This window comes from Pezoporus wallicus, unplaced genomic scaffold (assembly GCF_028554395.1).
Source record: "Pezoporus wallicus isolate ANWC-B61680 ecotype Strahan unplaced genomic scaffold, APGP_CSIRO_Pwel_v1 contig_1583, whole genome shotgun sequence".
NCBI lineage: Eukaryota > Metazoa > Chordata > Aves > Psittaciformes > Psittacidae > Pezoporus > Pezoporus wallicus.
Window position 1 is genome coordinate 633,409 of NW_026637266.1, and position 23,048 is coordinate 656,456.

The following is a 23,048-nucleotide window of genomic DNA, read 5'->3' on the forward strand; positions in this document are numbered from 1 at the left end:
TAATAATAGATGTTCAAATTCAACCCCTCAGTACTTGACCAATAGTTTCTTTTTACAGGATCAGTTTCATAATGAATTAAACATCTAAGCTGTCCTCTAATATCACAATTGCCTGGCACTTGAAAAATACAGAACAGAGAACTGTTGAACAGTCATTGTTTTAATCAAAGTGGGCAATGTTTCTATTGCAAAGTTGGGATGGGGGGGCTTAAGCAGGTGAGACAGGTGGAAACGGTCCAAATTCCATTCCACTTTGGAACCTGCTGCCCATCCATGCGAGAAACACCAGACTTGTAGGTTTCTTATGCTTCACAAGTGACTGATGCTTGCATTGATAAAAAATAAGTAGTTAACTTTTGCTGATAGGCCATAGGAGAAAGATTCAGCACACAATCACAAATACTTGTGCCACGGATGTGTCTGCATGATAGGATAGTAGTACTCGGAGGTTAACTGTTTGCCAGCATATATTTTTGGCTAGCCCTGCCTCACCTCAGTAAGAAATCCTTTTAGTCAAAACCCCCATGTTCAGGGGAAGGCCAGCTGCTGGCAATGACTATTAATTACAGTGGCTTCTGAAGAGTCTCTTACAAAATTATCTTTTCCAAGAGAATTTTCTAACTTTGCTGCCTAACAGACACAGCCTTAATAAAAAAAAAACAAAACAAAACAAAACCCAAAACAAACTCCAAACACCAAAACCCCAACACACACAAAAACCCCAAAACCCTAACATAAAAAAACCCACAAAAAATGCCAAAGTTCCGGTGTACATGAAGTTCATTCACACACTGGATCCACAATGAGCTTCCCTACAGTAAACAATGCTAAACCTGATGGAGGACTGAACTCATGCTTCAGGACAGAAAGGAATTCCATTTGAAAATTCCACTTGAAAGGAAACATATTCATTTTGAGGAATGACAGAATTGTAAAATACCTGTTGCAAAGACTTCCGCTCTCTCAACTCCTTTATCTTCTCTCCGCACATCCTGCAGAAATGCCTCTACGGTGGTCACCATTGGTTTAATAGTGAACTGACAGCGTTCACTTCTTGTGGGCAGCATAAGAGTTATCACAGGAAGACCATGCCTATAGTCAATAGTTACTTCTCGGGGGAGGAAGGAAAGAAAACAAAGTGAAAAAGTAATATTTTAAGTTGTAGTTTAATTTAAAAGCTGTTTTTAAAACACAAGATGAATAAAGAAAAAAAAAACACAAAACACTCTAGATTTCTTTAATGATACAGTACCTCTATTTTTAGGGGATATATATGTTTACATATAACGTGCAACTAACGTCATCTCCCCCTACTCCCACAAAATTGAAATGTGCATCTCCACACGGAGGGGAGGGTGCAGAATGTGCTGCGAAAGCTTACCATCAGATGGCACCAGTGTTCTGCAAGGTGCTCCCACCTGCTCCCTCCACGCTTCGGTGTGCTTCCACAGCCGCACCTGCAGCACAGACACAGGGAGCCTGCTTTTTGCAATTTCTATGCCAAAAGACAGAACCATCCTTAAAGACAGTACAAAATATTGCCAAAGGTATTAAGGTGTTGCCATAGTTAAACTTTTTGTCTAACGTGGTTTAAATAACTCGAGGAAAAGAGGAAGTGGAAGGAAAGAAAGGAAAAAAAATGGCCATGGCTCTGAAGTGCTTCATGCAACTCTTACAATAAGACCTCTCCTGTCCTGCAAAGAAGGAACAGCTTGAGAAGTCTCCACATCATGGTGCCTGAAAGCAGAAGTGCTCTGCATCAGTTCATAGTCTGTAGTGTAACTTAAAACAGTGGGCATGGTTCTAGTGAAGTCTTCTACTGCTGAACCATAAACTTACTTCTGACACTTATGTTCTCAAAGAAAAGTGACTGAGGTTACTTTCCTTTGCTTCATAATTATATACTGTACACCAAAAGTTAACTGTTGACATTCATGTTGTTAAGAGACAAACCCAACAATGTGGCTTGCCAAAGTATGGAAGATTTTTTTACTTTTTAAACATGAATGTCTGTTTCAGCTCTAGCTGAGATGCTGCTGCAACTAGCCTCTGGTATCACATTGAAGGAAGCACACCCAGATGCTGTAAGCATCCCCTATGCTCTGGGACAGGGATAACAGCAGGTTTTTCAACCTGCCTGGTTGTGCTCCCAAGCCTGTTCCTTCCTGACACATCAGCGAGAACCATAAAGAGCTTTTAATACAGCGATGTCAAAACAGAGAAGACAAACTGCTCTGATTAGACCCATGTACTTCAAGCAGTCCACCCACACTGTGAAAGATGCAGTGACTTCAGAACAAAAGGCCTCTGCCTCTACAGCTAGTCCCCCTGAACAAGGAAAAAAAACAATTTTATTGCAGTGACTCCCACAAAGCAGGCATTACTGCTATAAACTAAGTGTACCATGCAGAAGTAGGAAGCGAAATCACATCCCTGACTAAGCTGGTTACAAGAATTGTCTGTAGGCTGGGCCAAGACACTTGGCACGTAACTTTGCAATCAAGATCTGATATCTATTATCCAAAATGCCCCAGGCATTGAATTGCACCCAGACTCTATTTGAAGGTTATTTATTTTCTCTTGTTGTGAATTTGGGTATCTATTTTACTTATGAAGGAAACAATGCATTCAACAATTAATACATAACAAAATATTTAAAGATATTAAGTAAAAAATAGATTAAATTACATTTACTGAAATAAGACCATTAAGGTATTTCATTCTATTATTCTTTAGACTTTGACATTATGACTCATGCGTGGTCCATTGAAAGACTCCCTATATGCTAAAGGTTTTCTTAAATTTTTTAGGCTGTCTGTTAATGCAGCTTACCCATTAAAATCACCTGGAAAGAATATGTCTAGTATAAGAAAAGCAAAAGCCAGTGAGCCATGCAGTTGAACTGAGTGAAGGGCTGAGTCAACTTTCTCCCTATATTTCCAGATTTAAATCTCCATTTTCAATGAAGTTATTAAACCATTAGCTTGCACCTTTTAGCCAAAGCACTGCGCCTCTTTCAAAGTGCTAGGAATGACCCCTACCCTGCCACTGGAAAAGAAATGAAGTTGGCAAACTGAACTACAGGACCAAACCAATGAGACTGCCCTCACAGTAACATCAGTGAGAGCTGGAATCTTGGCTAATTCATCTAACCACACAGAGGCTGAAGAAAGCTGTTCTACATCTTTCTGCAATACAAACACACACGGCAGGATATCCTAAAACACTAACACAATCACAACTATGGGAATCAGGCCAAAGGCCTGTGAACAACATTTAGCTCTGAAACTGTTAGCTGTTTCTCCCTCAGCTATATTTGCTTCCTAAAGCAAAGCACTTGTGAGCAGCAGTTGGCCACAGCGCATGACATCTCTTGACTCAGTTCAAGGCATGGATGCTGGGAGTGAAAACTCACAAGAATTTAAGGCACAGAGTGCTAACTCTGATAAAAATAATCCAATACATTCCATTAAACAATACCAGTTGGTATAAAACAGAAAATATTATACCAGTTGGTATAAAACAAAAAAAAGTTAGTATAAACCAGAAAATACAGATCCAGTTTAAAGAACTATGTTCTCTATTAAGGGTCTCTGTAAGCAGAGAAGTTGCCACTCTTAAAGTTGGAGAGGAAATTCCAATGATCTGGTTTACAGCACAGCTTTAGAGAGTAATGTAGGAGCAAAACTGAGCTAGAAAATTACACAGCCAGACATGAGGAGTGGGAGAGACAGGAATAGCAATATTGCATTTTTCACTTTTGAGAGTGGCAAACGACTGAACCTACCTACGTTGCAGTTTCTGGAGTTAGCTGTTTCAAATAAGCTATCTCTTACGACGCTGAGTGACTGCACCTGCAAATTTTGTCTCAAATTTATGTGTGACCAGTTATGTTTAATAAATTGCTACCATCATCAGTATAGGAGGTGACATGAAAGTCTCTGTCTTCCTCAGCACTGCATATGGAAATAGAAACCTCATCAGGAACCATAACTTCTGTTCTATGGAAAACTGTAACGTGGGTGGGATGGGAAAGAGCAAGAAATAAAAATATTTCTTCTCATTAAAAAGTGATCTTAATAAGGAATTCTACAAAACGATGTCATTAGGAGACTGTCTTGAGAGCACGGAACTATTGTCTTTGACACTTAGTTGGTTTATTACATTTTGACTTGCCATACCAAAATGTTGTAAAAAACCTGAATCAAAATGCAGCTAGTCTACAATCACACACTTGACACTGGTTTGTCTTCGCTTATATGCATCTCAGAAGATCTGGTAGTTTTGGTTCATTGTATTGGCAGCAAAACTAATGTAATGGTCCTTCACCATTCCATTCCCCCTTAACTTGCATTTGTTAGTAGAAAACTATTCATCCCAACCCAAAAACAGACAGTTGAACTCAGTCTGCCCTCTTCTTGAAGTGCCATGAAATACTTAACTTTATTCCTCTAGCATGAGATGCTGTCAAGAATGCCTTGAGTCAAACTCATAAGCAGCCTTCACAAAAGATTATTACTGCCAACTTCAACTATGAATGCTATGGCATCCCATATTCTAATTTCCTTCTTTCTAAGGCAATGACAAGAACCTGAAATGGAAAAGCAGAGCAATAAAACACACTATTCCACTCAGCATAAGCTTTTTACCCTTAATTACACTGCAGCAAAACACACTCTAATAATCTTGCAGTGTGCTTTTCAATAGTAACATAGTATTACAGTCTTTCCTTTGGCAGAACAGGAGAGCTCAGTTATCTCCTGGAGACCCTGTCCCAACACCTGGTACAGCTCCTTGCTCACAGCTACCAGAGAAGGACTGGACAAAGGGAACAGAAGGGACAAAAATCATGGGGGAAAACAGCAGTTGTAATGCCAAAAAATGAATCTTGGGACCTCTCTGAGTGTCACTCAATGAGCCAATGACCCCAGTATGCAGCATTCTCCCCACGCACTGATCTACTGATCTTTCCCAGCCTGTGAAGGAGAGAGCAACAGAAGTCACCCTTCTAGATGCTGCTTGCTCATGTGGAACAGGAGGAAAATGAGGGCCGGTATTGTGTTAGCCACTGCCCAGGGAGGACATGTACTACAAATAGCTAATTATATTTTCAATATTGACATATATTTTTTCTATTTCTACTTAAACACACCTAGAAGTTCTCTGCATATGAATGACTTCAGCTCCTGTCTGTTTCTCCAGGGGAAACAAACCGAGAAATTAATTATTTATGGAGTAACAATCTGCAACTTCAGAATAAACTATCTACAGACATTTCAGAAGGGTTTAAAACCAAGGGAAAGGAGGAAAAAAGCAGGTGCTGTCACAGTCTACTGAATTTGCAGATCTTGTACAACCAAGACGACCAAAAATCAGTCAGGTATTCAGACCAAGTTTACAGTAACCGCACATAAGGTATTTTCCCTTTTTAAAATGAATCACCAAGGCCATTTGTGAGATATCTGCTGTTAAGTTTCTGTGCTGTTTTTATAAGCAATCCCACATGAGTAGGAAAATAAGACATAAGGAGTCCTACAATCACCTTAGAAGTGCCCATCTGAGCTACAGAAACACCTTCTCCTTAACTTTTCAGTAATTTGTCTTTGCTTACACTTTAAGGACTTTCATTGTTTCTCTACTGGTCCTAGAACAGATTTAGATGACTATGCAACTCCAGCCTCAATACAAACGGCAGGTTCAAGGTACATAGCTCAGATTTAGCAATTTCTTCTGGAAGCCCAACTTAAATTAAACAAGCAAACCCCCTGCAAGAGACACATCACTCATCCTGCAGTAATACACCTATACCTGGTGACTATCAGCAAGGGAAGAAACTTGTGAAACTTGGGAGCATTCAGGATATATACTTTTTTCTTTTGTATCTTCTTCTCTCTAGGACAGAGAAAAGATGACAGATTTTATTTTCCTGAGACACAGCTTTCCTGTCTCAATATGGACCATGTGGTGAATACCTTCTCCCAGCTGCTCCACAGGGCACTACAAGAACTGCACTGCAACATTTATATTTCAGTCCTGCAGCTTACATAAAAAACAGTATTTTTAACCCCTTCCTCAGTACAGATCAAAGTTTAAAAAAGTAACCAAGATGTCTTTTCCAGCAAAGCAGCAGTTTCAACATAACCATGCATAGTCTGGTGATACTGAAGAAGGAAGAGCAATATAGCATTCACGCAGCTTTCCTTCAAAACTCACTTGCCTCACAGCACTGTAAAAACCAAAAGAGCTCAAGCAATCAAATTTTGGTTTCATGTGCCTGTTGTTCTTTGTGCCTTTATCATCTTTGATGATCTTTCATTTCCTGCCTCTGCTCAGGTTCCAAGAACACTTGGCACTAGATTTAAGCAGCCAGACAAACTACCAATGACCAAAGTGACAGCTGTGCTACATGCATCAAGGCGACTGAACACCAAGAACCTCTTGTATGGTGGCCCAGCTGGTCAAATCCACCACTGCAGCAGAGCTTTGCCAGGAAGACGTTCCACCCAGCCTCCACTGAGCAAGTGTGCATCCTTCCCTTGACTTCTGTCACTACTGTTTTGTGCTCTCTCACACACTCCCTGCGCAAACTCTTCCTCTCCACACCCTCCCCACTCTACTCAGCATATGCAAGTAGGGGAGAAAAGTTACGCAGCAAGTCAAAGACGATCACAAGAGACAAAGTTTCTCTTCTCACATTGTATGTCACCGAGGTCATCTGAGTCTCCACCAGGTAGCTGAGGACGTAGAGCTCCGGCTATCTAAGGAGGCACCTGGATTTGCATCCATATAGGTTTTACAAGCATTAAAAACAGATGGTGAAAACACCGACATTTAAAACAGGCTGAAATTAAGCCTCACCATCCTCTATCCAAAAGCATGATTTTAGTAGCAGTGCCCCCTTACTGCAAAGAAGCAATACCAGGAAGTGTTGAGGAGACAAAAAAGATGAACATCAGCTGACATCTGCTTGGCAGCATCTTCTGAGGACTACTCTGAAGGTACAGATAATCCTTGATTTTGAAAGCAAGCAGGTTTCTCAGCAAGTGTAAGGACAAGCCTAAAACCAAGATAATTACACAGGCCAAGGGCATTGTTAGGAGCAACACCAAGATTTGTGTCTTATTTTATCAAACCTTCTCCTTCCCTTCCTACCAAGAGAAGCAGGTCCAAAATCTCCTCTGAGTCTAAGGTTTTTCAGTATTGGAAATCTCACATCTTCATCTGGTTTCAATACAGTCTAGTTGTTTGAAAGTTGCTGTTCTTCCCAACCTACTTTATTTTCAGAATGGAAGATGGGATGCAACACCTAGAAGGAAATGTGCAAATCAAGGATGGGTAAGACTCTGAGAAGGAGGGATTATAGCATGAAAATGTATTTGTGCTTAAAAGCAAGCCTACATTCAAGAGCTGTGCCATCTGTTCCCCAAAAACAGTCTTGGTCAAAAGATTAATCTGTCAGCACAGACAGGGTTTTTAATTTGTCCCACAGAACAGACCTTTGCTCTTGTGCTGTGCCTTCTGGGACAGTCATCTTGATGTGGGAAATGTTGCAAAATTTTACTTCAAGGGTAATAAGAGTAACTCTGCTTTCAAAATTACTCTTACAGTTTATCTCTTTAGATAAGAAAATGGGCTTGCTGCATCTTTTCCTACAAAGGTCTTAGAAAGAGCATATACTAATGCACACAGCTGCTTTTGTATCTCTCTCAAAAAAAGCTCAATCACCTCTAGTAATAATACTCATTCTTCAAATTGCCAGCAAAGAAAAAGCTTGTTTAAATTTCAGCTGAAATGAGATAACAGAAGAGAGAGGATGTGAAGTCAGATGAATGCATTTACAGGTTTATCGAAGTTGCAGCCAACACTTGCTTTCCTCTTGCAGAGCTTTTCACATAGGAAGCATTGGGCAGATTGTAGCACACAGGAAAAAGATGATGTAATTCAAAACAGAACTGCTTGTCAACATTTTCACTTGGAACGGACGCTTCCATTTACAATATAAATAACCCTTCCCACCAACGCAATAAACCCAGGTTTTTTATACCCCTACGGGGTGCACTTCTTTTTCCCAGGATTTTCTTTACTCAACTGTGCAGATTTCAAAATGCCTTAAGGCATTTACAGCTTGACTAATAAAGAAGAGAGGGCTTAGGAAATTTGATTGACTTGGGGCTAAGAATTAGTATTGACAGATGTGTGGAAAAATGTCAGTCAGAATTATCAGCAGTGGAGAAAATCCCAGCGATGGCTCTTATGCAGCTTTTCAGCAAGGTTTTTAGCAGATACGCTCTGTCAAACAGAACTTGGAAAGGGAACAGCTGTGCAGCTGTATATGCTCCAGGCAGGGAAAGCTGTCTCTTCTCCACAGCATCCCTTCCATTCGCCACTTAGGCACCTCTCCAGGAAATTATTTCCATCTTTGTCTCACTGTGTGCGTTTCCCACCTTGTCCCATCTCAGACCTCCCTAGGGTCTGACCTCATGCCATCAGGAACCCCAATAACCTGCAAAATCAATCATCTCCCCTATTCCTTTTCTTCACCTTCCTAAAAACTTAACTGCACTATTCTTATACAGTAGTACTGAAATTTTGCTCTTTTGAAGAGCATTCCCCCAAGCTAGCAATTTCCACTACCCAAACACCATCATCCTAAAAGCAGACTATTTCTTGGCAATGCAGACTGTCAGCTGCAGATCCAGAGCCACCTGGCCAGGCTCCAGCCAGCTTTGTGGACCAGTAGAGCTGAATCCTTTCCCTCTTATTTGCTCTCAAATACAAAACACTTCCCTGATCACCCTGGGGCAGAAGATGCCATCCCAGCAAGAAAACACAGACCAAGAAAATCTGCACTTGACTTCAGCTGGACACAGAAGATTCATTCCATTTGCCTACCCACATTAAGCAAAGAAGCTTTTTAATTAGATAATTAACTATTATTTGGAGGGACGGGAAAACGTTAGGGATCAAATCTAAGGCAATACAGGATAGCTGCATAGAGAAGGTAGTCTAATTTCTGTTTTTGGCTTAGCCCCAGTATAACTTAGAGCAAATCTAGGTACAAGTATCTGAATGTTGCACTATTAGGTTTCTCCTTTTTCTCCTGCCACTGCGTTTTCCAGGAATGATTTGTCTATATAATTATGTTAACATAGCAGACCATAATAAGATGTTTTTATAAACATCTCTGTAGCTCCTTTCCTTCCTTTTTTTCTTTTTGTTTAAATCTCTTCCCCTCTTTACCACCCCAGATAATAAAAGATCTGCAGTTAGACCAGCTGAAATACTTAGGAACTGGTGTTTGGCACAGGCAGCTGTAAACAAGTACTTTTTCAAAGAGAAAATACAAATTTGTTTTGATTGCTTGAAAACAAACAAACAAAAAAAGAAATAAAAAGGTAGGAACAGAAGAGTTGACAGATTAGATTAAAAGCCTTTCTCTGTTAGCAGTTGGTATTAGTATGTAGATGCAATGATTTATATCCCTTATAACAGATAGTTGTAAGGTAATTCCGAAACAGAGCTTACACTGTTAGTTTATATTGCAGCTTTATATGCTGTTACACTCCTGTGGATGCTCATATTACTTGCAGGGAGTGCAAACCACATTTTTTAGCCTTGTTAGAAAGTAACTAAAGAAAACAAAGGCATAAACAGCCAAGTAAAGCGAGAAAGCTGATCCTTTCCCTTTCCATAGCTTCTGAAGAATAGCATTAAAACAAAATTCTATGGCAGATACTATAAGAACATCCATAGCCAGTAACTAACAGCAAACTTAAGGTCACAGTTAATAGAAACTTCACCAGGCTTTGCCAAAACTGTACAGCTGCCATTTAATAGATCCTGGTAGCAGGAAAATATAAAATAAATAATCAGACAAAAGCAAAGAAAATAAACATTTCTAAGCAACAAGATCAAAGGGGCCACTACAGATGTATCAGTGTCAATTCATTTAAGAGCCTTGGGCCTTCATGCACACTTATAGAATCTTAGTATCATAGAATAGTTAGGGTTGGAAAGGACTTTAAGATCATCTAATTCCAACCCCCCTTCCATGGGCAGGGACACCTCACACTAGACCATGCCACCTAACACTGCTAGGGATGAAGCATTCACCACTTCTCTGGGTAACCTGTTCCAGTGCCTCACCACCCTCACAGTAAAGAACTTCTTCCTTACATCTAACCTGAACTTCCCCTATTTAAGTTTGTTTAAGTTAACCCTTGTCCTATCACTACAGTCCCTGATGAAGAGTCCTCCCCAGCATCGTTATAGGCTCCCTTCAGATACTAGAAGGCTGCTACGAGGTCACCACCTCACAGAACAGTTGCAACAACCTGGGTTTAGCAACACTGTTCTAGAAACACTTTACTTAAGAAGACAACTTTCTTCTAAGTCCTTCCTTTATCACAGAGGACTACATAAATGTTTTCAAACCCACAAAACTCATCTAAGTAGGCAAGTAGGCATCTACTTGTTGGGAAAGAGTTTTGCTGGGAGAAGTAGCTTCAAGCGTTCCTGCTAAAAGGGTAACCATAGCAAAGTTAGCTAGAAAATCCAATCACTGTTCTGGCATGAAAAACAACCATGCTGTTGAGTGTGTAGAGGCCTCGTTATCCCAAGAGTTCAGCAAGGGTCCTGATGAGCATGTATGTCCTGGCACTTCTCAACTTTTGTCTATGGACCTATCACTCTCAAATACTTGTGGACACATCTCAAACATTGCTATCACCCAAGAAGGCACACCAAAATGTTGTCAGATATCAAGAAATAAAAACCCATATATTTTTGCTTTCTTTTCTATTTTTCTTTTGGAAGTCTTTTCTCATCTCAAGAAGTTATTTTACACTAAAAACATCAAATGGCTGTGACTTTGCTGCTCCTGCCCACTTCCATGTTTCAGCTGTTAATATCGGTGTTTTAAAAACATACCTGGGCTGAAACAATGACTTAGTGAACTCATTTGCAGCATTCCTTATTGAATCCAGCATTGTCTGATTTTCAACTTCTTCTTCTTGAAGTATAAAGCATACAGATAGGAATGATATTTGGGAATCAACAACCAATACTGGCTGTGATACACTGAGCCCTTCACTCTGCCCTTCAGGCTTTACTCTGTACCCCAAGCCTCTAAATTTGTAGCTTTCTATAGAGCAGGCAAAACAAGCAGAAAAACTAAATATTTCCTATAGCGGTTTCCAGTGTTTTGTTTTTTTTTCTAAAGCTTATTATCATGAGAAAAATGATTCAAACCAGTAGATGATATAAGGCTCTGTATGCTCCAGATGGTGCAGCACCTGTATCCCGATGCACCCCGATGTGCTTCCTTGGGGAGGTTAGCAAATCTGCATGTTAGCTGCTCACTTTTCACCCCAAAGGCTTTGAACTCCAGCCAATTAAGAGCTGTTCTATTTCCTCTTCCTCTATTAATTCACTTAAGGCATGTATTTGAAAGGCTCGCGCAACAGGCAGGGGAAGAACTTGCCTTCTGTAAATGCAGAGTTTACCAAGTGTTTTTAGGAACCCCTTTTAACATTAAAGCAAACAAGAATTTAATGCCACACACAACAAACAACCAATAGTCAAAACCTCCTGCTCTTTTTCTCCTCATGCCCATAGTAACATCAATATACATTGGATGTAGTCATCCACTCTTCCAACAGAAGCAGATTACTATAATGCAGTGATTATGAAGCAGAACTTCTTACCCAGCTCTGTACCTGCAGACAAATTCCTGCAGACAGCAACACTATTCCTCCACCCTGCAACACTAGAAAAATCTGTTTTATGCTGGCACATTTCCTTTAAACTCTCTCAATTAAATCCTCTCGCCTTGTTAATTAATCGAGAGGAGTTTGCAGTTAAACACCAGTTTTCCCCCAGACTTGGTCCTAATTGACTAAAAACATATAATTTGGGGAAGGCACTACTAAAAGAACACTCTAAAATAAGGTCATTCAATCCTGCAACGTGCTCAGTGTCAGGCTGCCATGTTTATAGCCTCTGTGCACTAGAACACAGCACAACACTGACCTAGAAAATTAATGGTCTGTGGTCATTCTATTCACCCCAGCTCCAACATACACCCACCAAATTTGTACAGGAATTCTACCTGAAGTAAAATCTCAAATAACTTATTATAACTACTATGGGTTTAGCATACTTGTTAATGCTTTACTATTAAGAGCAAGCAGCAGAACATATAAACTTCTCACATCCAAAGGATCTGAAAACTGTTTAGTTCTTAATCTTGGAATTTTAACATATGATCACTGGAAAATTAAAATGACTCTCTCCCTTTGTTATGTAAATGTGCATAGCCAAAAAGATTTCCTACCTACCACTATGTTTTGAGATTCAGAATAAAAGCATATCAAGTTGGCATTCTTTTGTAAAGTATATGTATAAATGTATACGCAGTTTGCGCAGAAAAAAAAGACACAATGGGTCAGGAGAGAAGCCAACAGCTATTCTAACATGTTGCCAACAATTTATTTTGGAAACAGCAAAGAAATTCATCTGTAAAATATTAACAGAGAAGACAATTTACATTTTTGATAAACTAAATAAACCATTTACTGAAAGCTATTAATTGTCAAGTGAAGAAAGTATATGAAGTTGAATTCAAAATTGCACTTAACTCTTAGAAATTATAGATCCTGCTTCTCCCTTTTATCAACTTTGATCTGAAAGAAGGTGTAGAGTACAGGTTGTGTCTGCAGTTGCAAAAAGTCCTTGCTCTGAAGGAATTGAAAGTGTTCTCAATGCACTTCTATCTTTGTAAACTGATTAGCAAGGCAGCTCCTTGTTATATATCTCATTAATTAGCGCTTTTGAACTTCTAAGTGACCAAATATTTTCCCAGTGAATTTCTCAGTTCATCAGGGGCAATTCAAAGCCTTACTAACTCTGCCAACAGAAGAGAGGAAAACCCCAACCATAAACATCACACTTCAGGTTAGGACTATTGTGCAGAGTTATGGATGACCTGGATTTTTTCTTTTGCTTTGGTAGTGTGGCTTCCTATATGAACAGGACACATAATTATGCCGCATGTCTGCCTACTGAAGTCAGTTTCCACTAACATTATTACACTGCCAGGAGCCACTTGGTCAGAAACAGTTAACAAGTGCTCAAAGATCCAACAGCCTACATTCCCCCTACTTCGATGCATAAAACATTAGCGCATTAGAGATTTTAATTTTAAATTAAATATGATTACAGAGAGGTTACTCAAAACTGACACCTAACATCTGTTCATTCCTGGCAGCAAGCTTGCTGCTCCACACTACCAAAACAACAGAGGAGCAATGCTGTTAAGCAGCAAGGGTCAGCTGTTCCACCTCAACGTGTTTATCCAGGACCCTCATAACCATAATTAATTTGTATGTAGAATAGTTTTAACATGTTATTCTGTGCATGCAGACAAAAGCATCCCCAACCAAACAACAAAATAATTTCCCCCTGCTTATCTCTAACACTGTGGAAAGACTGCCATCTTCCATAAAGGTCATCTGTAGCTTTAATTCAGAGTGAGCACTGAAGCATTGCAAATATTGCTGTTCAGAGCCTGTGGTCACTCACAAAGTCTGAATGCTGCAAGGTAAGAACACTGAAGGCACCATATTCAAAGACATGTATGTTATTTAGTGCCTTTCCTGGGACAACTGAGTTATAACAAAGGTGTTGTCAGAGCTATGGTAAAGATGTGCAATCTACAGTGAAAACCCTGTAGGAAATGTGGCTTTATAAACTGCTTCATATATACGCAGGTACTTCATCTTTGATGCACTTTTCAGCCATTTTTCTTGCAGTCCTATTGTAAGCTCTTCCCAATCTAATCTACCCTCAGCCAGGGACAGCACAGACTGTTCCAGGAGTCTATTATAGGAGTGTATTTTTCTTGTCTCAGTAAAGGTACCAATTTTAACATCCATAAAAGAACCACACTGATGTATTCTCTTCCACTTTACACTGTGGCAATTTTCTTCCTGCTGGCAATGTAAGCAGGTGAGCTGGAAGTCAGAATAGGTGGTTAACTCTCATTCTGACTCACCGTGCAGACTAGGCAAAGTCATTAACATCCAAGTTTTCAGATAGTGCACTAACCTCAAGGTGTTTCAGACTTAAAGTATTTAAGCCTGGTATCAAGCACCTAAAAGTTACCGCAGACTTCCAACCCACAACTGCCTTCCAACCAAGCACTCCAAACCCGCATGCACATCACAAAAACATTAGTTTTTTCAGTCTATAAACTTCAGTTTTGCAGTTGAACTATAACTGTAAGACATCCAGCAGGCAATGGTACCAATCATAACTCACCATAAGCTACAGTGCACACCCACTTCCATATGAGGTGAGATTTAAGGAGACATGTCTCATAAGTTTTGACCTCTCACAGAGCAAGCTGCAGCAATCAGAACTGGAAATCTCCATATCGATGCTTACAGGGATTTGGAATGCATTCATCCCCTACAGTGTTTACATTTCATTAGAGTATGTAGTGCTCATGGGATAAAGAGATTCAGTTGAAAACATTCATTTGTGCATCATGGTTTTATATTGATGAGACATAACAGCGTAATATCCTCTTAAAAGTTGTAATGATATCCTCTTCTAAAAGCTTTTTTTTAAATCTCAAAATGCGTCTACGTGGAAAAAACGGTAACCTCAATGGTACTCTATGAGAGCCTTCTGTAGAAAAAAAATTAAATCTGATTTTATACTACAGACCATTACAGTTGTGCAGATTTACATCTCCATTAATGGATACTCTCACTGACAATATCCTGTATATTCAACTTTGCAGGAAAGTGTAACTGGTTTGTGTGTATGTGAGAAAGTGTATCAAAACAGGCAGGACAATATTCCTGGGTTTTTATGACAAGTAATCAGCCATATTCACGTTTTTGGTAATAATATTATTAAAACTACAAATATTGATGTTCAAGATTTACTTTTTCAAAAGGATAAAGCAGATGACGTACTCAATACACAGCTAATGGCTAGCTGAGGAGAGCTGCAGGATGCAAAACAATGACAGGTATCATCATAAATGCCTATGAGAAATGAAATGTTGGTGAATTTGGAGGAGAAACCAGAGGGCAGAGGAGAAACAGCATACGGATCCACTGGTACTCCTCAGTATGGCAGAGAGTGACAGAACACCACTAACAATATATGAATTAATTCTTTCCTCCCCCTCCTCCTTCAGCACTTCCCTTTAAAATGCCATGAATAAAACTTACTCTTTTAGTTAAAATTGAAAGTTCAACAGCCAACAGGTGTACAAATTAATCTGCTCAGGTAGTGCCCAAATATTTTATCCTATATGTATATAAATTAAAGTTCACGTAAACAATCACACAAAAAAAAAAATCAATCCATGTCTTTGCAGTAATTAAAACTGTATACAAGTGAATCTCTGATTAGATCAGCTAAACAATGCATAAGGATAGCAAGGAACTCTGGTTGTTGTTAGTTTTTGTCTTCCCATATTTTCATTGGAAAAAGAGTTTTAGAAGAAGTGTCACAATACATTAGTACTGTTATGTACCTCTAACACACATGCAGCCAAGACTGCAACCTTATCAAAACTGCCTCGACACTATTTCAGCTCAGGGATCTCACAAACAACCAAACAAACGACAGGCAGGGACACTTCTTTCCACAAACATGTACTAGTTTGGTACAAAAAGGGACAAAAAGGAACTGATTTCAGTAAGCACTCAAAATTATCCACCATGACCTGTCCATTAATCAGCAAAGCAACTGGAAACCATGTTGTTTAGGTAACCTGTACATTATACCAGTAGTTGTATTCTGTTTGAGTTGCTCAGGATACTCACACATCAGCAGGTTAAGAGCTCTTACACAGCCACCCCAAACGTGGTATCACTGCATTCACAGTTAATATAGTGCCTTCAATTTACTGATATCTTATTTACAAATTCAAGACAAGTACATTTTAGTAGGTATTACTATTACTAATTGGTATGTTGGTAGCTCACTTAGGTCTTACTTACTCCTACCTCTGGTTTGTCAAACTTGATTTAAAATGGATTACTTTTACAGTGCCAGGGATACTCCTTGAAAAAAGGAGAAAGAAGTTTTCAAGTGAAGTTTACAAGGAGAATTGGTTTCAAGGATATAAATTAAAGATGAAATGCAACAGAGACAACAGCAAAAGGTTTCATACAGTGCAAGCATAATGAGTGCTTAAGAATTACCTGCAATCAGAAGAAACTGCTTATTTTTTTGACTCCTTATGGTCATGCTACCCTGCCATCTCGTACCCCCATTACATTGCGTTTGATTACCTATTTCCTTACAAAATTGCGTATCAGTTAGAGCCCAGCCTCTGTCAAATGGTGAGTAGCTGAATTCCTCTCTGTTTTGAAATCCCAAACTTCAACCACAGGCAATTTCCAAGGCAACCAATAAAAAGTCTCTAGCATCATAATGAAAAAAAAAAACAAAACAAAACAAAAACCAAAACCAAACCAAACAAAAAAAAAAACCAAAAAAACCAAAAAAAAAAAAACCCCAACTTTTCTTTCAGAATTAAGGTCCTACAAGTAAGAGCAGAACATTCACATATAGGTGAAACAGTCAGAAGTTTCTAACAAAACCATTTACTCTTTTAAGTGACTTAGGGACTCAAATTTTTTTTACCAAAGAAAGGGAGGGAGTGTCAAAAGCCAAGTGTTACTTCTAGAAGATTAAAGCAACAAATCAAGGAATGCTTATTATCCAGACTTTAATGTTAACTGCCAAAGGCAAATGACAAGTCACTCTGTAGAGACACATACTCCTGTTCTGCGTAGAGCCAAGATAAGAACCCCAAGCCCTCAGCTATGGGAAAATTACATCAGAGGCACCATCCTGACCTTCAACTAGCTATTTCATGTATATATATATATATATACCTTAAATTGGAGATATATACATATAATCCTTGGCCCAAATTGGAAAAGCCTGAAAACCAAGTGGACTGTGGTCAGTGTAAAACATGACCCCAACGACAATGACGCATCTAGTGACCTTTGGTTGGTCACCAGCTGAATAGCTACCAGCTCCCCAAACAGGCCAAATATCAGACCAGCCTAACTGAAGGTTTGCAGACATGGATTTAGAGGGATGGGACATGCACAAATACAGAAACTTGAGTATTATCCCAGAGCAGCAGAGCCAACAACTGGAATGCCACAGGGAATGCTGACTATGTATTGTTTTCTCACCTGACACATCTGTTTCCCCAGGAGCTTACTCTCTCCCAAGCATCTCTGTCCCTTTCTTCTCTCACCTTTATGATTTTCATTTGAAGCTACAGAAAAAAAAGAGCATGGAAAAAGCAGGCAAAGACAAATAAAGCTATTGCAAAGGAACAAGAAAAGCAGTCAGCAGCTATTTTTGAGATCAACACTGCACATGGGCAGTCAAATACACAATATCCTCATCTGTCCTGCACAGAAGGGTGATCTGTTTGCACCTTTGGTATATTTCTCAAAGTTGCCCTCTTTTTCAGTCTGCACCTGGTTTCATAATCTATCCTCATTCAGATCCCAGTTGAGACTATTTCCACATGCCATTCCACATGGAGACAAGCAGATACAGTACAACAGAACCATTTCCTTTCATTTCCTTCATCTGAAAATTAGACCTGTGTTTATGAAATCAGATGGGAAATAGCTGACCTGAACTGCTGTGCTTCTATTTGTGGGTACTTCACAACCACTACTATTAATAAGACAGTCTTTTCTGAAAACTTTAAAACAGTAAGATTCAACCACTTGCCTGCAGACAATGTGGTCAGGCAGTTTAGCTGTTTAAATTCACCCATCACTGTGTATTTTGTTTACAACGTGTAGTAAGTCATTCATCTCTTTCCTCTTTCTTCCTTTGACAGGAAAAATAGTAAAAACCCACTAAAAATAACAGCCACATGACAAGTTCAGACATTTCAAAACATTAAAAAAAAACATAAATGAGAATTTTTATTTATGCATTTCTGCATATAAATGAAGAAATTATACAAAACACAAATGGTGTTAAATTTTCTAGAAGTGAAACACTTCAGCCCAGAAGCTGCCTACCACTTCTCTGATAGCTATTTATCATTACCAGACAGGTTGTTTTGACAGCTTCACTTTTAAGCTGACTGTAAATCTGTGAATATTTCACAGATGACTGAACTGGAACAACTACCGACAACATCCATAGGCTTGGAGCATGAAGATTTAGCCAGGCTCCAGTAGCCAATAACATACCTGTATAGGAGTCAAAATGCTGAAAACATGTATTTACTTTGCACTGTGTAATTCACCAGGATTTCACAAAGTAGCTGTTAACTATCTGACTAAATTAACAATGTGCTTCATGAGTTCAACCCTTCAAAGTACAGCTGCATTTAAACAGTAACAGAACAGCTCAAATCTAGGAAAGAACAAGAGATTTCTGAAAATTAAACTGGCAAAACCAGAAAAAAATATTATAGGGCTGCAGGATTCCTAGGTCTCTGTGGGGTTCTGCTTCTTTACATCAAACCATTAGCTTCGTCCACATTGCTGTTTAGTCCCTATTGCAGAAAGCAAGTCACGCTCCTACAGCTGATGCCTGAGAAGCTGCTTTGATAGGTCCTGCACTTTCAGTCTGTGATGGTCAGGAAATAAGTGACACCTGCCAAGAAAGAGGAAGGGGGTGCCCTGATAAAGTCCTTTGCAGTCCCTTGCTTCACATTCTCTAAAGGATGCCTCTGCTTCAAGAGCCTGACCCTACACTGTAATCACAGTTGGCATCCTACACATGAAACAGAATCAACACCTGGCATTTTAATCCTTTCCCATGATTATTTTCAACTGCTGAGTGTTCAGGCACAGATAGTAAAGAGCACCTCAAGCCAAAATGTAACAGCTGTCACTATTCGGTGCTCAACAATACTGCAATACTCAACAACAAAGTAGTGAGCCTGCCGAAAGAAAGATGTTTTTGAAAAAATTGCTTTGGAAAAGAGGGAAAGGTTGGAGGCAGGAAATACACTTTTATCTTTTAGAGCACTTACAGCTAGTTTGATTATAAGTCTCTTCTTCACACTGTAATTGCACATGTCTGTCTCTGATCTTCAGACAACTGCTGCAGGCAGGGAAGTACAATTACTTCTTTATCCAGACTGAAAAAAACCAAACATTTTAAGTGACTTGCAAAAGGTAGCACACAAAGATTATAGTGGAGCAAAGAACAAAACCTGTGTAGCAAAGTATCATGTCTGCAACACATTTGTAAGAGGGCTATGTGATTCTGTTTTAGGGCTCAATGGGAAATCAGGACAGGGCAAGAATGCTTTCATTCCCTTCCACAGCACATTTTACATGTATTCTCTTTAAAAGAGCAAAATACAAGCACACTTAACATGGGTTTCACAAAGTATGGCAGCTTGACATCCTTGTCACACGATTTTGCTTTGTCTCACAGCTATCACTGCAAAGATCACATGTATTAAAGACACTCAGCAACCTGGCTTTGGGAGATTGAATCTCTTAGCCTTCAGCTGTTTTGCTAAATGTAGAAAATACTACAAGAAGTGGCAGCAACAAGTGCAGCACACAGCAACTGTTCAGCAGCCAATTCCACTTCAGACTGCACCTTATTTCAGGTAGACTTGTGTCATGCCTGCATACTTAGGTGACCGTAAGTAGCAGAAAACACAACTGCTACATTCTCAAAGGAGAATTCCAAGGAAGAGCAGCAAGGGTCTAAGAACGAGCCTGTGGCAAGAGAGGAGGAGTTGTTACCACCTAACTTCAGCCTGACCATTAGACAGAAGCAGGTCTGAGGAAGTGTCTATGCCTGCTACCCAGCTCCTGCTCAGATTTTGGCTAACATGCAGACCATCCCAAGACCTGATATATGCTGGGAGCAGCACAGTTAGGTCAAAGCGAGAGCAATGCATTGGCAGGACACCACAGGCAAGAAGGGCAAAAGGCCATTAGTCAGCTGTTATCACCTGCAGCTTCCTGTCTCCTGTGCCATCAGCCTTGGATTTTGATTGTCATTGTTTTCAGAATCTACTAGCCTATGGAAATGGTATAGACCCAACTTCCTCAGTGCACCCAAAAAGCTTTTGAAGCAGATCCAGCAGCAGCCAGATTGCTGAGGCTCTCATGGTTTCCAGCGTGACACAGGAATGCCTGCATTAAGCAAGAGGAGGAGGGATTGAGCACTCTCACCCTCAGGAAGGTAACTGCTTTGCTCACAGGTGCACAAGTTACAAATCAGAGAACTTCGGAGTTAGAACCCTCATGAATTAAGTGATGAATTTGTGAATTCATACGTTAGATTAGCCTCCACAAAGGGGATTGAGCACATTTAACATATTCATTTTCTTTCTTTAGGAGCTCATTAAATAATGTTTAATTTTCAGAGTATGCTATCCTGTGACACTCTCCTCCCCTCAACCCAGTGTTCAAGGATGAGAAGAGAGGGAGGGGGTTTTCGGGTTTATAAACCAGTATTTGTTTCTAGGACCCAAACCAGCATGGCTAACTCATGTTGCATATCCTTCATGCTAGATTCAAATAATGCTGACAGCTAATGTGACTAGTGTCACAGGACGAAGCCAGGCTCACTACATACATCTAACCATCCTAAAAGGACAGGATTTTTCTTACAACAGATTTATTAGATTTCTGTGTAGTGTAGCTCTGCGTACATCAAGTAATTAATTCTTATCCTCTCCCAAAGGAGCATATTTAATAGCTCAGACCATTTCACTCTCAGGAAGTCATGCTTAGGACACTCAAAGTTTCCATTTAGGCTTTATCCCAGACTGTTGACACAGTTTTTTTCTATTTTTCTGTGCTTGCACCTCTCATACTTGTTAGATTTATGAACCCCCGTAGTCACTGCTTAGGCAAGTTATGCATATTTAATTAGAATCATAGAATAGTTAGGGTTGGAAAGGACCTCAAGATCATCTAGTTCCAAACCCCCTGCCATTGGCAGGGCACCTCACACTAAACCATGACACTCAAGGCTCTGTCCAACCTGGTCTTGAACACCGCGAGGGTTGGAGCATTCACAACTTCCATGGGCAATCCATTCCACTGCCTCACCACCCTAACAGTAAAGAACTTCTTCCTTATATCCAATGTAAACTTCCCCTCTTTAAGTTTTAACCCATTACCCCTTGTCCTACCACTACAGTCCCTAGTGAAGAGTCCCTCCCCAGCACCCTTATAGGCCCCCTTCAGATACTGGAAGGCTGCTATGAGGTCTCCACGCAGCCTTCTCATCTCCAGGCTGAACAGCCCCAACTTTCTCAGCCTGTCTTCATACGGGAGGTGCTCCAGTCCCCTGATCATCCTCATGACCCTGCCTTGGACTTGTTCCAACAGTTCCATGTCCTTTTTATGTTGAGGACACCAGAAATGCACACAGTACTCCAAGTGAGGTCTCAAGAGAGCAGAGTAGAGGGGCAGGATCACCTCCTTCGACCTGCTGGTCACGCTCCTATTGATGCATCCCAGACTTTTAAGTTTTTCCTCATGAATGAATCTCTACAGCTTCCACCCATTTATACTGCTTTTGAATTCCCTTCAGTGAGTGATATCTTTATGGTATTAGGCAAGATGAAGCCTAATATATTTCAGATACTGTCATACCAGTACTCTTATTCTCTTATCCCCTAAAAAATTCCTCCCACACATGCCACGCAAAATTATACTGGTCTTTCCTACCACCCTAGCATATTCACATGGTTTCCTCATCATTAAGACCTTTTAGCAGGAGTGCCAAAATTCAGGGGGGTTCCTCCCTGGGAGATGGGGAGGAGCACGACAAATGTATTACATTTGTGCTTTTCCTTTTGTCTAGCAAACTTGTATCTAGCACTAAGATAGTGCTGAGTAAAATGGAGTATCAAGTAAATTCAAGCTTATTGTATTACAACAAAAATTACAAAATAAGTACTATGTCAATCCCCCTAAAGCTTTTATGTTGCTTTTCAGATGCCTTTCAGATTCTCTCTCAATACCTGTGCCATTGGACTTCACTGGGACACCAGAAATTTACAGTTATTTATCTCTTTTATCAAATGGCTTCATTTTTTCAACACTAGTGAGACAGCAGGACCTAGAAAAAATACACTGGCCACTTCAGAACTTCATCTTGTATTCTGTATGTGCAAAACATGAGGTGTACACAAAGCACAGTCTCTTTATTCAGTAGCAGCAGCTGCAGGATGATGTTAGCAGCTGTGTTAAGACAATGCAGGCATTGCCATACTGCCACTGCTCTTGCCTTTCCATGTAAAATGGATTCTGGACCTCTGCAGAAGAATTAAGAGAGAAACTGGGGTGAACATGAAGTGGGCTATGGAGAAGGATGACACCAAAGCAAGCCAGCAAGCTCACGACCATGCCTGCAAAAGTGATTTATGATAAGGAGAGAGGCCTTGCACAATCGCTGCACTCACTGATACAACACTAACAGAAATTGAGACCGCAGGCTTGAAAACTTTCTTTACAAACAGCAGAGAGATAAAATTGCATAATGAACTTGCAGCTGATAAACAGCAAAATCCAACCCCATCAAACCACTATATTCACAATCAATTTAACAGCCACCCTATTACAGTCAGCACCCATCCTGATACTCACAGGAATTAACTCAGAGACAGAATACTCCCTTATGCTGTACTACACCAACTCTACAGCTCAAGAAGAAACTTTGCTTTCTCATGACTAACAACAAATACTCAATATATTCTAGTTTCTTTTTTAAATGGAACTGGACATCACTTGTTCTTGCTCAAGAAGCAGGACCCCTTGCAGCCATTTCCCTGGAAAACTACGATCTATGCATGGTTTATGACCTTATTATACTGATGGCTGAAGAAAAATGACACCCTAAGAACAGTGTGCTTCTGATAAATACTTAACTACGAGAATCATGCCAACATACTTCTCAGCTTGATTCTCCTTTACTTCAGCGTCATGCTTTCATCTTCCCCTGTGGTCCGAAGCCGACAGTATATCATGTTCAGAAATGTAAGT

The 23,048-nt window shown here is 39.9% G+C and overlaps 1 protein-coding gene across 5 annotated transcripts in view; it reads right to left on the reverse strand.

The window, feature by feature from the left end:
• Positions 1 to 23,048, reverse strand: part of MCUB (mitochondrial calcium uniporter dominant negative subunit beta) — a 45,412-nt gene that overhangs the window by 6,300 nt on the left and 16,064 nt on the right. For 4 of the 5 annotated variants that reach the window (XM_057404551.1, XM_057404553.1, XM_057404555.1 and 1 more), the window contains 2 exons: positions 1,382 to 1,457; positions 941 to 1,111 (listed from right to left, as the gene is read on the reverse strand). In XM_057404551.1, coding sequence (XP_057260534.1) covers positions 941 to 1,111; positions 1,382 to 1,457 — 247 coding nt within the window. Of the gene's footprint in view, positions 1 to 940; positions 1,112 to 1,381; positions 1,496 to 23,048 lie in introns of all 5 variants that reach the window. The other variant, XM_057404552.1, reaches the window with a different exon arrangement.